The 23,879-nt window shown below is 42.0% G+C and overlaps 1 protein-coding gene across 1 annotated transcript in view; it reads left to right on the top strand.

The window, feature by feature from the left end:
- LOC132815185 (fibrocystin-L-like) overlaps window positions 1–23,879 on the top strand; it is a 213,570-nt gene that overhangs the window by 11,784 nt on the left and 177,907 nt on the right. The window contains 7 exon segments of the mRNA XM_060824000.1: window positions 15–88; window positions 180–222; window positions 807–877; window positions 14,824–14,934; window positions 15,667–15,756; window positions 19,615–19,700; window positions 20,617–20,699. Of these exon segments, the coding sequence (XP_060679983.1) occupies window positions 15–88; window positions 180–222; window positions 807–877; window positions 14,824–14,934; window positions 15,667–15,756; window positions 19,615–19,700; window positions 20,617–20,699 (558 nt within the window).

Below are 23,879 nucleotides of genomic sequence, written 5' to 3'. Positions count from 1 at the left end.
TTTTATAACTGTAGGTATGGTTTGAAACTTGACCATGTGTACAGTGACAGTGGCATGATGACTTGTAAAATGACTGGAACATATGTTGGTAAGTTTCATATTTATTGCATTTGTGATCCATATTATATTCTAAATGCAGTATCTGGTATAGTATGTCATCTTATAAATGTTTGTTCCAGGTCACCACAATGTGAGTTTTATTTTGGACAATGGCCATGGAAGGTAAGACATAGAGTGAAAGTAATAAGGTATGAATTTAAAGTTTCTGCAATAGTAATTATATGGCAACAAGTGTTGTGCGTTGATGCACTAGGGTACATATCCAGTAAGCTATTGTACAGCAGAAATTACAAAGTGCCAGTTACTACTTGTTTTTCACATGCCCCACATACATTATTGCTGTGGACAAAGCATAGAATTTAATTTTCAGTGAAGGTTTTCAACTTTTAACATAGAGCTGGTAGTGAAATAGTTTGCTTATTTTATCTATCCCGAGTTGTTTCGGATTTCCAGCAGTTCTTTATTTTTTTGTTTGATATATAACATATATCCAGGATGGTAAGCATACAAGAATGACATGTCTGTGTGTATTTACGTGCAATATATAGTCTGATGTTTTTCAAGCATCTAAAGAATGTTCACTTTCAAACTATATATTCCAAACTACTTTGTATTTGCTCTATTTCACAAGATTAGATTAAAACTGTTTTCAAATTGACAATACTGGACATGTAGCCCTGTACTGTTTAGATCTGATAGATGTCCTTTTCTCTTTCTAATAATTCCCTGACTTTTTCTTACTGCAGGTCTTTGCCCAATTTGAACACTTACTTCATTTCTTCCCTGAATAAACTCAGCATGTTCCAAACCTATGCAGGTAAGAGCATCACAATTTACTTGGGGAACTAGTTGTGAATGTTTACCTCATTAGGTGGTACTACATTGCATGGATGATCCATCAGCATTGTCTCCATAACACTTAGTGATTGACATGATTCACGTTAGTCAACAATAACAACAACAGTTTGTTTTTACATAAAACCTTTAGCTTAGTGAAATGTCCCTTGGCATTTCAAAGGAGTATTGACAAACAAAAGCTGTTACTGAGTCATAAAAAGTGATATGAGGGCAGATGGCCATAAAAAGGAGTAGAGAAAATGTTGAGAATATGGTCAACACACGGCAAATCCAATGATCTCACCTTCCTAGTGGGTATTATACCCAAAGGATATATTGGTGTTCTGTGTTCCAGTTAGAATGCAGATTTCATTTGAGTAACTCCATGTTCAGAACAGCAGAATAAATAAACCTAGCCCCACAGTCTATTGAGAGACTGGATTTGAGATGGTGAAGGGTCAGTGAGATCTCTGAGGTCTGCTTGAGATCTTTATTTGCATTCCTTTACTTTAATACTATGTCTTGCACTAACTTGCACTAACTGGGTGCAGTCACACTGTTGGGGCTCCCAACAGTGAGCATGAAGTAGAAGAACAAATAGATAAACAGATTATGGAAAGATGTAGAGACAATAGGGTAGTGGTGATGGGAGATTTTAATTTTCCCAACATTGACTGGGTTCCACTTAATGTCAGAAGTCTGATTGGGGTAGAATTTGTACGAAGCATCCAGGAGAGTTTTCTAGAGCAGTGTGTCAATAGTCCGACGAGGGAAGGGGCCATATTGGACTTGGTACTGAGGAACCAGCCAGGACAGGTGATAGAAGTTGCAGTGGGGGATTTGTTTGGGAGCAGTGACCACAATTTTGTTAGTTTTAGAATACTCGTAGATAAAGAAGAGAGTGGTCCTGAGGAAAGAGTATCAAACTGGGCCAAGGCCAATTACATCAAAATTAAGCAGGAGCTCAGAAATGTGGATTGGACACAGCTATTTGAAGGAAAGTCCACATTTAAGATGTGGGAGGCTTTCAAAGATAGGTTAAAGATAGTGCAGGATAGGCATGTCCCATTAAAGTCAAAGGATAGGAAGGGCAAGATTTGTGACCCGTGGATGACAGGAGAAATTTTACGACTAGCCAAGAGGAAAAGGGAAGCGTACATAAGATCTAGGCAGCTAAGAACAGAACGGGCTCTGAAGGAATATCAGAAGAGTAGGACAAGTCTTAAATGAGGAATCAAGCGGACTAAAAGGGGTTATGAAAGAGCTTTAGCGAGCAAAATTAAGGAGAATCCCAAAGCATTTTATTCTTATATAAGAAGCAAGCAGGTAACTAGAGAAAGGATTGGTCCACTAAAGGATAATGAAGGAAGGCTGTGTATCGAACCTGAGAGAATGGGTGAGATTCTGAATGATTACTTTGCATCAGTGTTCACTGAGGAGGGGAACATGAATGTTGAGATTAGAGATAAAAGTTTGATTGTTTGGATCATGTTAACATAAGTAGGGAAGATGTGTTGGGTAGGCTAGAGGTTATTAAGGTGGACAAATCCCCAGGACTGGATGGGATCTATCCCAGGTGGCTGAGGGAGGCGAGAGAGGAAACAGCTGGGGCCCTGACAGATATTTTTGTGGCATCCTTAAACACAGGTGAGGTGCAGGAGGACTGGAGGGTTGCTCATGTTGTCCCCCCGTACAAGAAGGATAGTCGGGATATTCCAGGAAACTACAGACCAGTGAGCCTGACGTCGGTGGTGGGAAAGTTGCTGGAGAGGGTACTGAGAGATAGGATCTATTTATATTTAGAAAAGAATGGGCTTATCAGTGATAGGCAACATGGTTTTGTGTGGGGGAGATCGTGCTTTACCAACTTAATAGAGTTCTTCAAGGAAGTGACCAAGTTGTTAGATGAAGGAAAGGCTATTGATGTCATATACATGGACTTTAGTAAGGTGTTTGATAAGGTTCCCCATGATAGACTAATGGAGAAAGTGAAGTCACATGGTGTGCAGGGTGTTCTAGCTAGGTGGATAAAGAACTGGTTGAGCAACAGGAGATAGAGAGTAGTAGTTGAAGGGAGTTTCTTGAAATGCAGAAAGGTGACCAGTGGTGTTCCAAAGAGATCAGTGTTGAGGCCACTGTTGTTTGTAATATACATAAATGATCTGGAAGAGGGCACTGTTGGTATGATCAGCAAGTTTGCAGATGACACAAAGATTGATGGAGTAGCAGAAAGCATAAAGGACTGTTAGAGAATACAGGAGGATGTGGATACACTGGAGAGTTGGGGAGAAAAGTGGCAGTTTGTTTTCAATTCAGACAAATGTAAGGTGATGCATTTAGGCAAGACTAATTCTAAAACGAATTATACAAGAGAGAGCCTTGGGAAAAGTTGATGTGCAGATAGATCTGGGAGTGCAGGTCCATCGTACCCTACAGGTCGCTGCACAGGTGGATAGAGTGGTCAAGAAGGCAAATAGTATGTTTGCCTTCATTGGATGGGGTATTGAGTATAAGAGCTGGCAAGTCATGTGAATGTTGTATAAGACATTGGTTCGGCCACATTTAGAATACTGTGTACAGTTCTGGTCAGCACATTACCAAAAGGATGTGGACGCTTTGGAGACAGTGCAGAGAAGGCTTACGAGGATATTGCCTGGTATGGAAGGTGCTAGCTATGAAGAGAGGTTGAGTAGGTTAGGTTTATTTTCACTAGAAAAAAGGAGATTGAGGGAGACCTGATTAAGGTTTATAAAATCATGAAGGGTATAGACAGAGTGGATAGAGACAAGCTTTTTCCCAGGGTGAAGGATTCAATAATGAGAGGTCACTCTTTCAAGGTGAGAGGTGGAAAGTTGAAGGGGGATACACGTGACAAGAACTTCACACAGAGGGTGGTGGACGTTTGGAACGCATTGCCAGCAGAGGTGGTAGAGGCAGGTTCATTTAAGATGCGTCTGGATAAATGCATGAGTAGATGGGGAGTAGAGGGATACAGATGCTTAGGAATTGACCGACAGGTTTTGACAGTACATTTGGATCGGCTCAGGCTTGGAGACCGAAGGGCCTGTTCCTGGGCTGTAAATTTTCTTTGTTCTTTGTTCTTATCTGGGTGCAGGGTTTGTTTCAAGATATATCCATAAAATTCCTGGTGTTCAAAGGATATTATTGGCTTAGCAATAATTGCAGAAAAAGAAAAGAACAAAAAGAAAGGTATTGCGTGTTACTGAAGTGGGATGTTGTTGTCTAGATATGACTATGTAATCAAATCTTATCATTTCGAAGAAGACCACGTAGCTCATCATCATCCTATTAATCCCATTTCCCTAGCCCTTTCACCATAGCTGTTTTTGTGCTAATTTGAGTACTGATCCAAAATACTCCTGAAGTTACTATTGAGTTTGCTTCTGCCATGTCTTGCAGGCAATATATTCCTGATCCCAACTCACTGCAATAAAAAAAATCCCATTTTCTCCTCTGATTACCAATAATCTTACGTTTGCGTGCATTTGTTTACCTTCCCTCCTGCCACTGGGCCTCTGTTGTTAAAAACTCTCTACTCTGTTAAAACATGTTGTAAATCAAATTATTCACCTCTTGTTATTCATGGATTCTTTACCTGCAGATCCACTTACTCGCAAGGTCAACCCCATTTTTTCTTTTCCCATTGAGTGGTTTGGTCTGATCTGGCGGTCCTTCACAGTAGATGTGAGAATTACACCGTAGCAGCGTTTTTCGTTATCCACGGAAGTCTGTACCCTATTACTGGCTGCTAATGAGGATTTGATGGATAAACAATTTGGGTACAATCTCAGTGACTATAACAAGCTTGTTTTGTTACATGTTTGGTTACAAGCTGGTGTACTTCAAACTGAAGCGATCGTATCTGATTGGTTGAGCTTGTACAGAGCTGATGGATCCATCTCAAATTTGGTATTCCTGAATGAATTCATTGCGTTGAGTTGCTTTTTCTGGTTCATGGGATGGTGGCTGTTGTTAGCAAAATGGCATTTATTATCCAACCGTAACTACCTTTCAAAAGGTAGAGGAAAGCCTTCTTGAACCACTGCAACCCACATAGTTAGGTACACTGTACTTACACACCAACCTAGATTCTAACTGAAGCCATTCCGCTGAACCACAACAGTTAGTCAGGAGATCTAGGAAGAGAAAATTCATTGCACCTGGGAAGAATGTCCTCGCAGTGGTTATCACTGAAGCATTTTGGTAAGAGTATCCTGGCAGTTAGTGTCACCATGAAGCATTCTGGGAAGAGTGTCCTGGCAATTGGTGTCACCATGAAGCATTCCGGGAAGGAACAGAGACTATGTCCAGATTTGAGTGAGTGGGGGCAAGGCATCACAGAGAAGCCATGCCTGGTTGCCTGGTAAGGATCTTACATTAGGGACTAACCTAAACTAATACTAGACAAAAAAACCCCCCCGAGAAAACAGCAGACAGTGAAAATCAAAAACGAAACCAGAATTTTCTGGAAAACCTCAGCAGGCCTGACAGCATCTGTGGAGAGAAGGCAGTGTTAATATTTTGGATCCAGTGACCCTTCTTCAGAACTCATCATCGTAATAAATTGTAGTAGATTCAGAAATGAGTACAGTAATTTAGGGACTGTATGAGAATATTTTTAAACAAATAAATAAAATCTAAATAACTACATTAGAAATGGTTGGTCAGGCGATGTGTTGCTGTGGCATGATGTGGGAGCTAGTGGACTCCATGACATCAGTCTCTGGGACTTGAGAAACGTAAGATTCTTGATTCTGTGTTTCAGACAATCACACCCTATAGCTTAAATATGTCAAATTTGACTGCTGATCAGGGACAGGAGAGTATAACAAGTGAGGTAGAGGGGTCCTGAACATAGCATTGGAGGCACCTTTGATCTTGACCTTGTTTAACAGGTGTGAGGTATTTGCTTCCCGTATAGATGAGGAAAGAATCAGCTGGGGGATGTTCATTCTGATCACTACACCATGATCCAGAAAACCATTCAAGCAGGCAGGTGGGGGAAGGGGGTTGGGAGAGGAGGGGGAGCACAATGAAAACTGACAGTGGTAGTGGATTTTATAATGATGGGGACAGATAGCATCCTTTGTGAGCAGGATCAAGCCAACCTGGTGCCAAGATAAAGGACACCCGGAGTTGGCTTGAAAGGATACAGGAGAGGGAGGAGCAAGATTTAGTTGTTGTGGTCTATATTAGCACCAACAACATAAGCATAATATCCTTTTTTTTAATATTCCTGGGATATGAGCATTGCTAGTTAGATCAGCATTTATTGCCCATCCCTAAATGCCAAGAGGGCAGGTAAGAGTGGGTGTGGACTCACATGGAGGTGAGACCAGGTAAGGATGGCAGTTTCCTTCTCTGTACAGCATTAGAGAACCAATGGGTTTTTCTGACAATCGACAATGGATTCATGGTCATCATTAGACTCTTACTTCCAGATTTTTTAAATGTTGAATTCAAATTCCACCATCTGCCATGGCAGGATTCAATCCTACAGTCCCAGAACATTATCTGGATCTCTGGATTAACATTCCAGCGATAATACCACTAGGCTATCCTGGAATTAAATTGGCAAAGAGATAAGATAGGAAGTAAATACTTGGCTAAAGGAATAGTGTGGGAAAGAGGGATTCCATTTCGTGTGACAGGAGGGAACTGGACCATTGTGACACATTCTACCAGAACCAATCCAGGAGAAGGATCCTCGTGAAAAGGCTGAACAAGGTGTTCATAAGGACTTTAAACTGGTTCAAGTAGGGAGAGATTATTAAAGTTTCCAGAACAAGTAATTGGACAGAGTCCATTGAAAAGGTCAAGAATCAAACTTTAGGTACAACAGACAAGGGTAAACTATGAGAAGGGGGTGGTCGTTGCTGGACTTGGGGATGTTGTACTTAAATGCAAGCAGTACACAAAACAAGATAAATTAGCTTCTATTGCTGATTGAAATGGAAGGTATGACATTTTGGGTATCTCAGGGGACTGCAGCTGAAAGGGGATCAGGGCTGGGATCTAAATTTCCAAAGGTACTTATCCTATTGAAAGTACAATCAGCTGAACAGAGGGAATGAGGATTCCTTGTTAATAGGAAATAAAGTTAAATTGATTGCAACAAGTGATTTAGCGTCAGAAGGTATAGAATCTGTGTGAGTAGAGTGGAGGAATCACAAAAGACCCTGATGGGAGTTACATACAGCCCTCCTAGCTACAGTTAAGACGTAGGGCAGAAAATAAATTAGGAGATAGAAAAGGTATTATTACAATAATCATGGGAACTTCAATTTGGAGGTGGGCTGGAAAAATCAGGTTGATAGTAGAAAAAGGAATCTGTGGAATGTCTCCGAAATGGCATATTTTGGAGCAGCTTGTGGTAGAGCACTTTAGGAACAGGTGGTTCAGATTTGGTGATATATAATGATGGAGAATTGTTCAAAGAGCTGAAGGTGAGGGAACCCATAAGTAGCAGTGACCAAAATGTGATAGAATTCACCCTGCAGTTTGGGAGGGAGTAGCTGGAATCAGATGTCACAGTTTTCCAATTATGTAATTGGTAACTAAAGATATGAGGGAGGAGCTGGCCAGAGTTGATTGGAAGGACAGCTTAGTGGGAAAGATAGTGCAGCAACAATGGCAGGTGTTTCTGGGGGTAATTCGAGAGGCATGGAATAAATTTATCCCACGGAAGAAGAATCAAGGGAAGTCAGGGACAGAATAAATGCACAAGAAAAAGCAGACAATGTGATAAAGTTTAGTTGGAAGCTACAGTTTTGGGAAGCCTTTTAAAAGTGAACAGAGGATAGCTAAAAATCAATAATAAGGGACAAAATGAAATAATGAGTGTAAGGGAGTGAGTCATATAAAAGATAGTTGCAAGAGGTTTTCTAGATATGCAAAAGGTAAGAAAGAGGTAGGAGTAGATGTTGGACTGGTGGAAAATGAGGCTTGAGAATTAGGAATAGGGAACAAAGGAATAACAGAGGAATTGAAGAAGCAGTTTGCATCAGTCTTCACACTGGGAAACGCCACCGGCATACCAGAAATTCAAGAGAATCGGGGGCAGAAGTTAGTGTAGGGGGCATGAGGGTTCAGTGGTTAGCACTGCTGCCCCACAGCACAAGGGACCAGGTTCTGTTCCACTCTTGGGTGACTGTGGAGTTTGCACGTTCTCCCTGTGTCTGCGTGGGTTTCCTCCCAATGCTGCAGTTTCCTCCCAGAGTCGAAAGATATGCAAGTTACATGGATTGGTCATGCTACAGTGTCCAGGGATGTGTTGGCTAGGTGGGTTAACTATGAGAAACGCAGGGTAATCGTGATAGGGTAAGAGGGTGATTCTGGGTGGAATGCTGTTCGGACGGTTGGTGTGGACTCGATTGGCTGAATAGCCTTGTAGGGATTGGGTGGAATGAGAAAGAGATGATCACCTTATTGAGATTGTATTTTAGACCCCCTAATAGTCAGAGGGAAATTGAGAAACAAATTTGTGAGGAGATCTCAGTTACCTGTAAGAATAATAGGGTGGTTATGGTAGGAGATTTTAACTTTCCAAACATAGACTGGGACTGCGATAGTGTTAAGGGTTTAGATGAAGAGGAATTTGTTAAGTGTGTACAAGACAATTTTCTGATTCAGTATGTGGGTATGCTTACTTTGGAAGGTGCAAAACCTGACCTATTCTTGGGAAATAAGGTAGGGCAGGTGACTAAGGTGTCAGTGGGGAGCACTTTGAGGCCAGTGACCATAATTCTATTAGTTTTAAAATGGTGTTGGAAAAGGATAGTTGAAATTATAAATCGAAGAAAGGCTAATTTTGATGATATTAGGCAAGAACTTTCAAAAACTGATTGGGGGCATATGTTAACAGGTAATGGGATGGCTGGAAAATGGGAAGCCTTCAGAAATGAGATAACGAGAGTTCAGATACAGTATATTCCTGTTAGGGTGAAAGGAAAGGCTGGTAGGTATAGAGAATGTTGGGTTTGGTTAAGAAAAAGAAGGAAGCATTTGTCAGGTATAAATAGGATAGATCGAGTGAATCTTTAGAGTAGAGTATAAAGGCAGTAGGAGTATACTTAAGAGGGAAATCAGGAGGACAAAAAGGGGACATGAGATAGCTTTGGCAAGTAGAGTTAAGGAGAATCCAAAGGAAATTTACAAATACATGAAGGGCAAAAGGGTAACTAGGGAGAGAATAGGGCTCCTCAAAGCTCAGCAAGGCAGCCTTTCTGTGGTGCTGCAGGAGATGTGGGACATGGAAGATATAGAATATAGGGAAATAGATGGTGACATCTTGAAAAATGTCCATATTACAAAGGATGAAATGCTGGATGTCTTGAAACACATAAAAGTGGATAAATCCTCAGGCACTGATCAGGTGTACCCTAGAACTCAGTGGAAAGCTAGCAAAGTGATTGCTGGGCCTCTTGCTGGGATATTTGTATCATTGATAGTCACAGGTGAGGTGCTGGAAGACTGGAGTTTGGCAAACGTGGTGCTACTATTTAAGAAAGGTGGAAAGGACAAGCCAGGGAACTATAAACCAGTGAGACTGACACCAGTGCTGGGCAAGTTGTTGGAGGGAGTCCTGAGGGACAGGATGCACATGTATTTGGAGAGGCAAGGATTGATTAGGGATAATCAACATGGCTTTGTGCGTGGGAAATCATGTCTTACAAATTTGATTGAGTTTTTTGAAGAATAAACAAACAGGATTGATGAAGGTAGAGCAGTAGACGTGATCTATATGGACTTCAGTAAGGCTTCTGACAGGGTTTCCCACGGGAGACTGGTGAACAAGGTTAGATCTCACGGAATACAGGGAGAACTAGCCACTTGAATACAGAACTGGCTCAAAGGTAAAAGAGGATGATGATGGAGGGTTGTTTTTCAGATTGGAGAATTACATAATGGAAATTATGTAGTCACTGCTCATTAAACAGAGAGTTCTGAATCTGGTTAAACACAAAGGAAAAAAGAATCTGAATTATTTTCTCCACATCAAGAATCTGACTTTTCCATCTTCACAGTATTTTCCCAACATATTTACCATTGCCCTTGTCACTAAAGGAGTGGAAAGTTCCACCCTTGGCATCAATATTCTATGGTGAGACCTGGTCTCGCGGGGAATGGGCTCATGTGCCATCCTGGGATCTCTATTGTTCAAGTGTGCTTTGAGGTAAGGGGAACATCATGGGCTTAGAATGGTGATGGCATGTTCCTACTCTACCAAGGGGAGATCTGAGTCGAGAGTGTGGTGATGGAAAATTACAAAAGGTTAGGCGGCATCTGAAGAGCAGGAGAATTGACATTTTGGGTCTGTTTGCAGCAGAAGTGGTGGAGGATAATGCGATCTGTATACATCACAACATCCTCCACCACTTCTGCCACCTATAAACAGACCCCACTACTAGGGATATATTTCCCTCCCCACCCGTATCAACGTTTCAGAGAGACCATTCCCTCCACGACTCCCTTGTCTGATCCATGCCTCCCACCAGCCCACACCCCACTCCCTGGCACCACAGGAAGTGCAAAACCTGCACCCACACCTCCCCCCTCACCACCATCCAAGGCCCCAAAGGATCCTTCCACATCTAACAGAAATTTATCTGTACTTCCACAAATGTCATCTACTGTATCCATTGCACCCGAAGTGGTCTCCTGTACATCGGGGGGACAGGACATCAACTTGTGGATCATTTCAGAGAACATCTCTGTTACACCCACACCAACCAATCCCACCACTCCGTGGCTGAACACTTTTACTCCCCCCTCGGACCTCCTCTGTCGCCAAACACTAACCACCTGATGCCTGGAGGAAGAAAGCCTCATATTCCGCCTTGGGACCCTGCAACCACACAGGATCAATATGGCTTTCGCCAGTTTCCTCATTTCCCCTTCCCCCAACTTACCCCAGTCACAAACTTCCAACTCAGCACTGCCCTCTTGACCCGTCCATGTTCCTGCCCACCCATCTGCTCCACTCTCCTCTCCGACCTATCACTTCCCCCCCCCCCCCCCCATCTACCTATCACATTCCCACCTACCTTCACCTCAGCCTCCACCCCCCTCCCCCGCCCCTTCCTATTTATCTCTCAGCCCCCATTGGCCCACAAGACTCATTCCTGATTAAGGGCTTATGCCCAAAACACCAACTCTCCTACTCGTCAGATGCTGCCTGACCTGCTGTGCTTTTCCAGCACCACACTCTTGATTCTGACCTCCAGCATCTGCAGTCCTCACTTTCTCCAAGGACAGATCTGGTCATGTACCTCCGCCACCTTCTCACTCTGCACATAGACTGACCAACCTCCGCCCCCCCCCCCCCCCCCCAACCCATCCCAATTCATCCACAGATTGGACATTTAGTAAGTCAAACAATGCCTAGGTGGAGGGAGAATGTTTTCTCCAATTTCCTGCGGATCTTTAAACTTCAATTAAATAATTGCACCAACCCGTCTTTTCCTGTTCCAGGTGACTCTGCTCCTCACCAGCTGTTGGCAGCTATTGTTTTAATTGTGATCCCACCAAGCCTCGATTGAACCCATGCTACATGGAACCAGGTCTAACTCTGGGCTAGAGTTTAGAGTGCAGTTGAGAACTATTCACTAGAATCCTCAATGTGGGATGACTCTGAAAGCAGAGATGGAAGTTTAGCAAAACCCATTAACTTGCTTTATTTATCTTCATCTGCTGTAGTATTGTAGCAAAGCTGTAAAAATAGTATTTTAGTTGAAAGCATAAAAGTTTTGTTTGTTTCCTCAAAGAAATCCCAATAGAACATGAATTTCCATAAAAGAATATTTGGATTGAAGCATCAGTTGTGGATGATCAAGCCTCTGGGCTCCAAACAGAGAGAGAATTCCACATCCATAACTGTATATAAGAATTTACAAATGTGCAAAGATTTCATCTTTCCCATGATTTAAGCTTTCACTCTGGATCCATGCACACTGCTTTCTTGTGTTCCTCATATTTACACATACCTCACTTCCTTCACTGCTCGCTGAGACAATGTCAACAGGTTTGGTATGTGGATAAATGAAAAGGAGACACCTGTAAAGACATTTGGGAACAGGATAGTTATTGGGTCGGTAACATTGTATGTCATGTGGAGATTAACATTGTTTGGCGCAAGCTCACTATTTCTGTGTAAATTTCTAGATTCAAAGTGAAATTCCCTCTGCCTCACAGATATCCCTCAGTCTTGCCCTCAGTCCCTTTCTTAGCCTACATTTTTATGTTAAATGGTGATGGAGGTCAATGGATTGGAGCTAGCCTGATCTCTTCCTTCCTAGGCAGAATTGTGAATGTGCAGATCCCTTATCATCTTGTCTATATGTTGAAGAACAGGAAGACACTTAGTTGGTTAGTCAGTATCCTTGGAGAGAAGTGAAAAATTGATGTTTTAGATGTTGACCTGTTCTTATTTATTCTCTCCAGAGACACTTACAGGGTGGGCCAGACTTTGCAAGGACAGGACTTTGGTTAGGCCAGTTTTGGAATACAGCATTGTGTGCAATTCAGGTTTCCTTCCTAGCGGAAGGATGCTGTGAAACTTGAAGGGGTTCAGAAAAGAATTACAGGGATGTTGCCAGGGCTGGAGGGTCTGAGCTATAGGGAGACGCTGAATAGCTCCAGGGGCTGTTTTGCCGGTAGCGTCGGAACCTGAAAGGTGACCTTTTCAAAGTTTATGAGGGCCATGGACAGGATAAATAGACAAAGTCTTTTCCCTGGGATAGGGGAGTCCAGAACTAGAGAGCAGAGGTTTAGGGTGAGAGGGGAAAGATATAAAAGGGACCCAAGGGCAATTTCTTTCACACAGAGGGTGGTACATGTATGGAGTGAGCTGGCAGAGGAAGTGGTGGAGTACAATTATAGCATTTAAAAGGCATCTGCATGGATATATGAATAGGAAGTATTTGGAGGGATATGGGCCAAATGCTGGCAAATGGGACAAAATTAGGTTAGCATATCTGATTGGCATGGATGAGTTGGATCAAAGGGTCTGTTCCTGTGCTGTACAGCTCTCTGACTCTGAGCGGTAATCTCACGTAAATTGCCAAATCATCCATTTTTCCTCTAAAAACAAAGAAATGTCCACATTTTTGACAGAAGGTTTCAATCGGAGATTGTTCAGAAATGTGGAGCAATGCTTCCATTCTGACAATGTAGAACTGTCAAGGGATGGCAGACTACGCCCCTTTTTTTCATTGTTTTCTGATATAAATATCCAGAAACACAGGCAACAGCTTTGACAGCTGCTGACAAACATAAAGTATGTGAGTTAAGTGTGAATTTTATGTTACTAGAAGCGTAGAGAGTGGGGTGCCAAGTTAGTATGTTGCTTACTGGGTAGGGCATAAGCAGCTAGATGGTGTAAGGTGCCAAGGTGCAGTTCACAAGGTTGGTGGGAGGAATCGGGCAAGTAAATGATGCAGTATTAAGGTCAGTTAGATGTAAAATGAGTCTGGCAGGAGCAAGGGTATGTGGGTTTTGTGTTGGGGTGTGGGGTGGGAGTGATCAGGTCCAGTGGCAGGGCAAGGGGGGGGGGGGGGGGGGGGGGGGCGGGGTCAGGTACCAGGGTGGGTAGTCACTTGGCACATCGGATCTGGAACGAGTGATGGGGTCAGGTCACGTGTGATAAAGGAAGGTAAGATTGCAGGTGGTGAAGACATTTTGGGTCTGAAGTGTGAGATGGATGCAAGTAGGTAGTTTATAGAAAAGATGAAAGGCCTTCAGGTCCAAAGAGGGTGCAGGGCAGTCGGATCATGACCAGGCGCAGGAGAGTCAGGTCTGAAGTGAGTGGAAGGCAGTCGGGTCTGGAGCAGACGCAGGGCAGTTGGGTCCAGACTGAGTGCAGAGGGGTCAGATCCAGAATGGGTACAGGGGAGTCAGGTCCAGAGTGGGTGCTGCAGGAGATTTGGGTCTGGAGGGGTGCAGCGGTGTCGGGTCCGCAGCTGGTGGAGGGGTGTTCAGTCTGGAGTGGGTGGAGCGGAATTGGGTCTGGACTGAATGGAGGGGATTCTGGTCCAGAATTGATAAAGGAGCTCAGGTCCAGGGAGGTGTTAGATCAGTGTCTGGGATGTGTAAGTTGTCTAGAGAGGTTTAGTTGGGGATCTGTGATGTAATGATCTGTGGGACCAGTTGAATAATTACTCAGGAATTAGACTGTGTATTTAATAGGCTAAATTTTCCAAATCAACTTTTTTACTTAATTTCATCAGAGCCTTCTGAACTCTCAGAATGTATCATTTAAATCCGAGAGTTCCAGGCACAAGGGAATTGACTAGTGGAATCATAGAGTCATTGAGATGTACAGCATGGAAACAGACCCTTCGGTCCAACCCGTCCATGCCGACCAGATATCGCAACCCAATCAATCCCACCTACCAGCACCCGGACCATATCCCTCCAAACCCTTCTTATTCATGTACATGTCCAAATGCCTTTTAAATGTTGCAATTGTACCAGCCTCCACCACATCCTTTGGCAGCTCATTCCATACACATACTACCCTCTGCGGGAATCTTCAATTTCCCAGGGAATTCCTTGGGAGTGTGCTGCACTGAGGTTTCTGCAGGGTCTCCATGTGCAACTCCAACCTACAAATGGAACAATGACTGTCCAGTGGGAAAATCTGGGCCGCAGTGTTTCCAGAATATTCTGACCCTGTTTTAGAATTTCAGCAAATGTGACCTATTGTTTTTTTCCCAGCCTCAGCTACTTGCAATTTAAACCTGTGAATTAATTAAGATTAAAGCCTTCCTAACATTGATGTGCAATTCATTTAATATCAAATACGAACAGTTGAAGTTTAAATGTTTGACCCTGAGATTGACTTGAAGTACATTATAGTCCTGAAACTTGCAAGGCCAAACATAATATGTGTTTCTATCTTTGAAGAGGTGACTGGGATCTATCCGTCTGAAGGGAGTGTGGAAGGAGGAACCCTCCTGACTGTGACTGGCCGATTCTTTGATGAAACAGATGCCCCTGCCAGGGTTACTGTAGGAGGTATGTAAAACGAAAAAGAATGGAAGAACTTCTCTCGCACCTTTCACCACCCCAACTTACTTTATAGACACTGAGGTACTTTAATGTGTAGTAACCATTTTAGTGTAGGGCATGTCACAGCCAATCTTCCTGCAAACAGAACTGTGATAGTGAACAGACAATCCGTTTCAATGATGTGATATTAGCCAGAAGACCAAGTAGAACTTTCTGCTATTTTCCAATCCTGGTACCTACAACAGTGCAGCATTCCACAGTATTGCACTGGAAGTGTTAACCCAAATTCGGTTTTCACATCTTTGATTTAGGGCTTGAACCTAAATGTTTCTGAAACAGTTGTGAAAATGCTAGACTGATTGATCCAAGGCTAACACAGCAAAAAGCTATTCTTCAATGCATAGTCCAAGACATCTGCAAATTTCACTCAATGGAAGGGAATTCCCAAATCCACCTGGTTCTTCACATGAGCCTGGTCCTATTCTCTAACACGAACTATAATTTTTTCATCAAATATAAATGCAATACTGGAGAATGCAGTGCATAGTCTCCGACGTGAGCCTATTTTTATTTGAACATATCTCTGATCATTAGTAATGAATCTGACATCTAATGCATGCTGATTAATGAAAAAAAGCTTGTTTTCATTTCACAAAACAGCCTGTACACTGTACACAGAATTAAACCCATTCTCCCGATTTTCTTTTCCAAATCTTATTTTCTCCATTTTTCTCACAGGTCAGAGCTGTGAGGTTGTAAGTGTCAGCACAACTCAGATAATCTGTCAGACCCCAAAGGAAGCCAGTCATCTCAGAACAATTTTTCCAGGTGATGTCTATTTTGTTGTTCATTTATCGTTTTTAGTACTGAATTTCAATTTTGTATCTTCATTAACCAGTTAGTAAATTATATGTTCTGCTGATGTCAAATGGTATGTAAGTAACAATGCCAGTTAATGAAAATGGATAAGACTACACAAATGTGAGACAATAAAATAAAAACACAATGTGATAAGCAAGTTGCAAGCTACTTTGAGTCATCGAGTCATCAAGACGTACAGGGCCGAAACAGATCTTTTGATCTAACTCATCCATGCTAACTCGATATCATAAGTTAGTCTAGTCCTATTGGCCAGTATTTGGCCCTTGTCTGTCTTAACCCTTCCTTTTTAGTATTTGTCTTAATTAATACACTTGTTAGTAAAATAGATTAATTCAATTGTGATTTAACTGTTCTGCACGCTCTATTTATACCAGGCACCACACCCCATTCAGGTACTCTTCTTTCGGCAAAGCTTACTTGTAAGTTATCTGTCACCAAGTATCCCTCAATATCTCTCTAACCTCGAGAAACTGGTGGAAGAGTTTAAAATTATGAAAGGTTTACATACTGAAGGTTTTCCCACATGTGAAAATATAAATACGGAGGAAACTCGATTATCCGCAGGACTCGGGCAGGGAGTATTTTGTTCATTTAATTGAATTCCGGATAAGCGAATGCCGGATAATATATTTAGCTGAGCGTGGGGACCTTGGAATGTTGCCAAATAATCCAATATTCGGATAATCGAATGCTGGATAATCGAGGTTCCAATTGTTGGTGAGAATAAAGCTAGGGACTATCAATAGAAGATGGTCATTAATAAATACAATAGGAAATTCGAAAGACATATCTTACATGGAACCATTGACAATAGAAAGGGGAGTAGAAGACTTAGCCCTTTGAGCCTTTTCTGCCATTCACTATACTCATGGCACCATCATGGGGAGTAATTGAGACATATAATCAAAAAGAATTTAAGGGAGAAACTGAATGAATGTGAGGAAGAAATGGGTCAAAAATTGCAAGGTAAGAAAAGATAGGGGGAGGCTCCTGTACAGCATAAACACTGGCACTGATTAGTTGGGCTGAATGGCCTGTCAGTGTCAATGTATCATGTAATTCTCGTGCAGCATTATATTTATACGGTTACTAAAATCTTCTCAGCTTAAAATGGACAAGCAGGGTATTACAGGAAATGTTCGTGCAAATGGGTGGTGAGGGAAACAACAAGAGGGAAAAACATATTTGACCTCATCCTTACCAATTTACCAGCTGCAGATGAATCTCTCCATGACAGTATCAGTAAGAGCAATCAGTACATAGTCTTTGTGGAAACAAAGTTCCGCCTTCACATTATTAGTAGCTTCCATCATGCTTTGTGGAACTGTCACCATGTTAAATGGACAGATATCAAACAGATCTAGCAACTTAAGACTGGGCATCCATGAGGCACTGTGAGCCATCAACAGCAGCAGAATTGTAGCACAATCTGTAACCTCATGACCCTACTCAACCATTACCATCAAGCCAGGAGGTCAACCCTGGTTCAGTGGAGAGTGCAGGAGAGCGTGCCAGGAGCAGCACCAGGCATACCTGAAGATGAGGTGTCAGCTTGGTGAAGCCACCAAACAGGATTTCTTGCATGCCAAATAGCATAACAGCAAGTGGTAGACAGAGATAAGTGATCCCACAACTAACAGATTAGATATAAGCTCTGCAGTCTTATCACATCCAGTTGAGAATGGTGGTGGACAATTAAAAACTCACTGGAAGCGGAGGCTCCACAAATACCCCCATCCTCTATGATGGAAGAATCCAGCACATCACTGCAAAATGTAAGGCTGAATTTTTTGCAGCAATCTTCAGCCAGAAGTGCTGAGTGGATGATCTATCTCAGCTTCCTCCAGTGATGTCCAGCCTTATATATACCAGTCTTCAGCCAATTTGATTCACTCCACACGATATCAAGAAATGGTTGGAGATACTGGATACTGCAAATGCTATGAGTCCTGATGACATTCTGGCAATAGTAAGACATTGAGGACATGCTCCAGAACTTGCTGCTTCCTAAGCCAAGCTGTTCCAGTACAGCTACAACACTGGCATCCATCCACAATGTGGAAAATTGCTAAAATATGTCCTATACATAAAATGCAGGACAAATTCAACCCGGCTAATTACCACCCCATCGGTCTACTGTCGATCATCAGCAAAGTGATGAAACATGTCATCAACAGTGCTATCAAGCAGCACCTGCTCAGTGATGCCCAGTCTGGGTTCCACTCTTGTCTTATGACAGCCTTGGTTCAAAGATGGATAAAGGAGTTGAATTCCAGAGGTGAGGTGAGAGTGACAGCCTTGATATCAAGGCTGCATTCAACCAAGTGTGCATCAAGGAGCCCTGGTAAAACTGGAATCAATGAGTATCGGGGGCAAACCCTCCGGTAGTAAGAGTCAAACCTGACACATAGGAAGATGGTTGTATTATTAGACTTTAGTCATCTCATCTCCACAGTTCTTCAGGGTAATGTCTTAGGCCCAACCATCTTCTGTTGCTTCATCAACAACCTTCACTCCACCAGAGGGTCAGAAGTGGGGGTGTTTGCCAATAATTGCACAATGTTCAGCCCCATTCAAGATTCCTCAGACACTAAAGCAGTCCATGTCCAAATGCAACAAGATCTGGACAAAATCCAGGCTTGAGCTAACAACTACAAAAGTGTGGCAATGAAAAAGTGCAACAAGTCAGGCAGCATCCGAGGAGCAGGAGAATCAATGTTTTGGGCATAAGCCGAAACATCTTTACGTCCAAAACATCGACTCTCCTGCTCCTTGTATGCTGCCTGACCTGCTGTGCTTTTCCTGTGCCACACTTTTCAACTCCAATTTCCAGCATCTGCAGTCTTTACTTTCTCCTTGGGCTAACAAGTGGCAAATAACATTTGCGGCATACAAATGCTAGGCTATGACCATCACCAACAACAGACAATCTAAGCACCACCCTTTTACATTCAATGGTGTTACCATCACTGAATCCCCTACTATCAATATGCTTGGGGTTTTCATTCATCAGAAACTCAACTGGACTCACCACATAAACACTGTGGCCACAAAGCAAGTCAGAGGCTAGAAATACTGCGATGTGTAATTCACCTACTGACTTCCCAAAGTCTATCTACCATGTACAAGGCATAATTTAGGAGTGTGATGGCTTACTCCCCACTTCCCTGGATGAGTACAGCCCTAACAACACTCAGGAAGCTTGACACCATCCACGACCAAGCAGCCTGCTTGATTGGCACTATATCCACTCCCTCCACCACTGACGCTCAGTAGCAGAAGTTCAAAATGCACTGCAGAAATTCATCAAAAATCCTCAGATACCATGTTCAAAACCCATGACTACTTCCATCTAGAAGGACAAGGGCAGCAGATATCTGGGAACACCTCCAAGCCACTCGCCATCCTGACTTGGAAATACATTGCCGTTCCTGCACTGTCATTGGGCCAAGGTCTTGGAATTCCCTCCCTCATGGCATTGTAGGTCAACCCACAGCAAGTTGACTGCAGCGGTTCAAGAAGGCAGCCCACCATCACCTTCTCAAGGGTAATAAGTGCTGGCCAGCCAGTGACGTCTGTATCCCACAAAATGAATACATTTTTAAAAAAACTATCTGGGTCTGAATCAACTATACCAATGACGTTTGCAAAACTAATTGATGGATTTTGTTCAAAATGTAGTCACATTCATTGTGCTTAAGTAAGATAATCCTCCTATCTGAAGAATTGTCAGTGGAAGAGTTAACAATATTACGCTAATTTATTCTTACTGCTAGTTAATGAGTTATTTTTCTCTTGGTTTAGGAGGAAGAGGATTGAAGATAGAAACATGGCAAGGTGGCAAACTGGATGATTTACCAGACTACGATGAAAATACTCCAGGGTATTCAGTAACTTGGACTGATGAAGCTTTATCTCCAGCCTCCACGTCACAGAGTCCATCTGTAACACGCTTAAGTGGGTTCTTCGTTGCTCCAGAGACCGATAATTACCGTTTCTATATCAAAAAGTGGGGTTTATTCCAATTGTATTTCAGTTTAACTGGAATACCTCAGGACAAGGTGCGTAAGCCAATACATGCAAGTGTATTTGATTGTTTACTGACTTGGCTAGTCACAACTTTCATGAAAATTTAATGTAAAAAGTGTCATAAAAAGTGTAAAGTATTTCAGTAATAAAAGAAGATATTGTACAGACCACCCCTTTATCTGCTGTGAACATGGAGACAGTATACAGACATAGAGTTATCTGGAACAGAAATGGAGTGCAAGATTTCAATTCTTCAGTATAGTGCTTTAACCTTATGAAAATCTTTTCCAACATCTTAAATGATTGAATTAAATTTAACAATAGTTTGTTCTTGAGAATTCTGACAATAATCATTTGGAGAAAACAATCCTTTAATACCAAATAAGGTATTGGCCTTTAGCCTGTTTTAGGTTTCAATTGCAATCACCAAGAAAAAAGATGTTCTATAGAATGATTCTGAGAGATCTAGGGAACACTGTATAGGGGACACAAGCTACTTGGCATCAAATGGTGGTGGGCTAGCAGTTGGAAAGTGTAGGGATCCAGGATCCAGCAGCAAGCTGAGATAAACAAGATTAATATCAAGTGTTTTGGAGAAGAGGGAACTCAGATTTGATCAATTACAATTTTTGAAGATAGGAAAGCAAGCAAAACAGATGAAGCCATACAATTCATTTTGATAATGGTCTCAGAAACTAGGCGTAATTACGAATAAAGAAGACATTTTGGCAGATCAGCTGATAATTTCACACATTCTGTCATTGTACTATTTCCTAGGTGAACATTGCTTCTAGGCCTCAGAATCTCCGGAGATATGGTAACCAAAAATTTGACACTATGCAGCTTCAGAAAGGGAAAGCGTAAGTATCATCCATATGAACAAACCTTCAAGATTTTTATACTTTACTTTTATGATTGAAAATATACATATCAAATCTACAGATGCAATTATATGTTAATTTATTTGTTTAAATGGAAATTTTCATGCTTATTTTACCTAGATAATTGGACAGTGTTGTGTTTTATTACATATTTACATTTACTAACACATTCTATGTATGCCAATGAAACTTTACATCTGTGTTTTACATTGAATTATAAATTTACACGTGCAATTTACACAATGAAACAAAAATTAATGCCTGACTGGTTGAAAAAAATCAAATTATAACAATGACAGGTAACAAAATGAATTAAATCAACAAAATATATTTGATGAGATACTTCAGCATCAGTCCATTTATACTCGCTGCAGCTCTGTACTTAGATGAATGTAACAGCTACACAAATCTCTGACCAAATATTTGTACATTTGTTAATGTGAATATTAGCAATATTTTCTTAATAGCTGCTTCACATGTTGCCCATTGATAGTGAAATTGACACTGTTCATTAGGAAACTGTTAAATCAAGACTGATTTAATGGGTTATATGCTGATAGTAAGGTCTTACTCATGAATTAAGAAGAAAACAGCATGAGTGTGGATATTATGCTGAAGGTACATTTTAATGCAGCACCTCTCAGTAGAGTTTGTTCATATTGGAATTGTACTGTTTGGTGAATAATCCATGAATTTTAATCCCACCGCAGCAATTGGGGAATTTAAATTTGATTAATTATCTCCATCTGGAAGTGAAAATTAAAGTCAATCATAATCACCATTAAATGACTGAGCTGTTGCAAAAAAAAATCAACTCCTTTGCTGATGCCCTTTCAGAACATAAATCAGCCATCCTTATGTGATTCTGGACCCACTGCAAAGTGATAGTTTTTTATTTTGTACAGGAAAATGCCTGTACCATTTATGTATCAGTGTAAAATATACAGCTGCTGTACTTTAATGGTAGAGATGGTGACTGCAACTTCTCCATGCAGCACATCAAGAGTCTCCAATAATAAAGTGATATTTGTGACCTTTGCCAAGACTGTGACTGTTCTTGCCAGACTAGTCTCTGATATGGTAGTTCATCACCATCTTTTCAAGGACAATGAGGAAGGATGTTAAATGGCTCCATGGGGTGAATATAGGAAAGGAAAGATAAGTTGTATGAACAGTCAATTTATACTGTTCAAAAGTGACTGTTTATAAAATAAGTCAATCAAAAGATTATGTCAAATTTGTCAGAACAGATTAGATTCCCTACAGTGTGGAAACAGGCCCTTCAGCCTAACCAGTCCATACTGACCCTCTGAAGAGTAACCCATCCAGACCCACTTTCCTCTGCCTAATGCACCTATCCACTACGGGCAATTTAGCCTGGCCAATTCACCTGACCTGCACGTCTTTGGACTGTGGCAGTAAACCGGAGCACCCGGAGAAAACCCACGTAGACACGGGGAGAACGTGCAAACTCCACACAGACAGTCACCTGAGGCTGGAATCAAACCTGGGACCCTGGTGCTGTGAGGCAGCAGTGCTAACCGCTGAGCTACCATGTCACCCCTTCTCACCATTTCACCTTTAGTGGATTGATGGTCAATCAAACCCTCCAAAATGAGCATAAATGTGAATTCTACCGAAGTTACAGCAACAAATCCAGAGCATCCCGAATAAATTCACAGCCAGGGAGTCATTCATTCAAATTTTGCCACTGAGTCAGTCAGGGAGGTTGGCTCAAAACAGCTTGTACACAAAACCAAGAAGGAAAGTTAATGAACAGCCACACAAAGCCTTCAGGCAAGCAAATGGCACGTCGACCTCATTAGGATATGAGAGTGCAGGAATCAGGAAATATTCTGACAATTATACTTGGTGAGTCCTTAACTGGAGTACTGAAGGATGTTCTGCTTTTTAAGAGGTGCAAAGGAGTTACACCAGATTGATTCCTGGGATGTTGTATAAGGAGAGCCTGAGTACAATGGACCAGTACTCTATTAAGTTCAGAAGAATCAGAGGAAAATGTAAAATATTGAGGAGATAGGGTGGATCCTGAAACAGGACTAAAGAATGTAGAGCACAGGATTGGAATCTTAGGATCAGGGTTTAGTTATTTCAGATGAGATGTGGAGAGATTTTTTTTTCAATGAGGTTCTGAATCTTTGGAGTTCCATAAACCAGAGGACTGTGAACCAGTGGACACTCCCCCATGAGCGTATTCTAAAGAAGTTAGGTTTTGATGTCTCTCGGAATCAAATCTTTGGAAAAGAGAGCAGAAGTAGAAAGTGGATTGAGATTGAGCATCAGCCAGGATCATATAGAATGGTGAAGCAGGTTTGTGGGGCTGAATGGCCTACTCCTGCTCCCATCTTTTTTAATGTTCCTATGAACTGCATTAAGAGAAATGTATTTTTATGTAAATTATGGATTGCTCTGCCATAGGTTAAGCCGGAAACTTTGTCAAGCAAAATTGGCAAAATGTGATAAATTGGGAAAGTTAGATAAATATTCACATTCGAAGATGCACAGGGGCATGGTGCATGACCTATACAGCCAGAAGTTTTGCATTTTTCTAGTAATAAGATGAGTAAAGACACAAAGAGGAGAAAGTGAGGACTGCAGATGCTGGCGATCAGAGCTGAAAAATGTGTTGCTGGAAAAGCGTAGCAGGTCAGGCAGCATCCAATGAGCAGGTGAATCGACGTTTCGGGCATAAGCCCTTCTTCAGGAATGAGGAAGGTGTGCCAAGCAGGCTAAGATAAAAGGTAGGGAGGAGGGACTTGGGGGAGGGGCATTGGGAATGCGATAGGTGGAAGGAGGTTAAGGTGAGGGTGATAGGCCAGAGAGGGGGTGGGGCGGAGAGGTTGGGAAGAAGATTGCAGGTCAAGTAGGTGGTGCTGAGTCCGACGGTTGGAGCTGAGATAAGGTGGGGGGAGAGGAAATGAGGAAGCTGGAGAAATCTGCATTCATCCCTTGTGGTTGGAGCGTTCCTAGGTGAAAGACACAAAGAGCCAAGTGGTTTCTTCCTGTGCTGAGATTTACTTTGAGCAATGACCAAGACACTTAGAATCTCAATGCTCCATTCAAATCATCGAGGTAAAAACAATGACTACAGATGCTGGAAACCAGATTCTGGATCAGTGGTGCTGGAAGAGCACAACT

The sequence above is a fragment of the Hemiscyllium ocellatum genome, chromosome 4 (assembly GCF_020745735.1).
Source record: "Hemiscyllium ocellatum isolate sHemOce1 chromosome 4, sHemOce1.pat.X.cur, whole genome shotgun sequence".
Classification (NCBI taxonomy): Eukaryota; Metazoa; Chordata; class Chondrichthyes; order Orectolobiformes; family Hemiscylliidae; genus Hemiscyllium; species Hemiscyllium ocellatum.
This window is presented reverse-complemented; position numbering and strand designations above follow the sequence as displayed.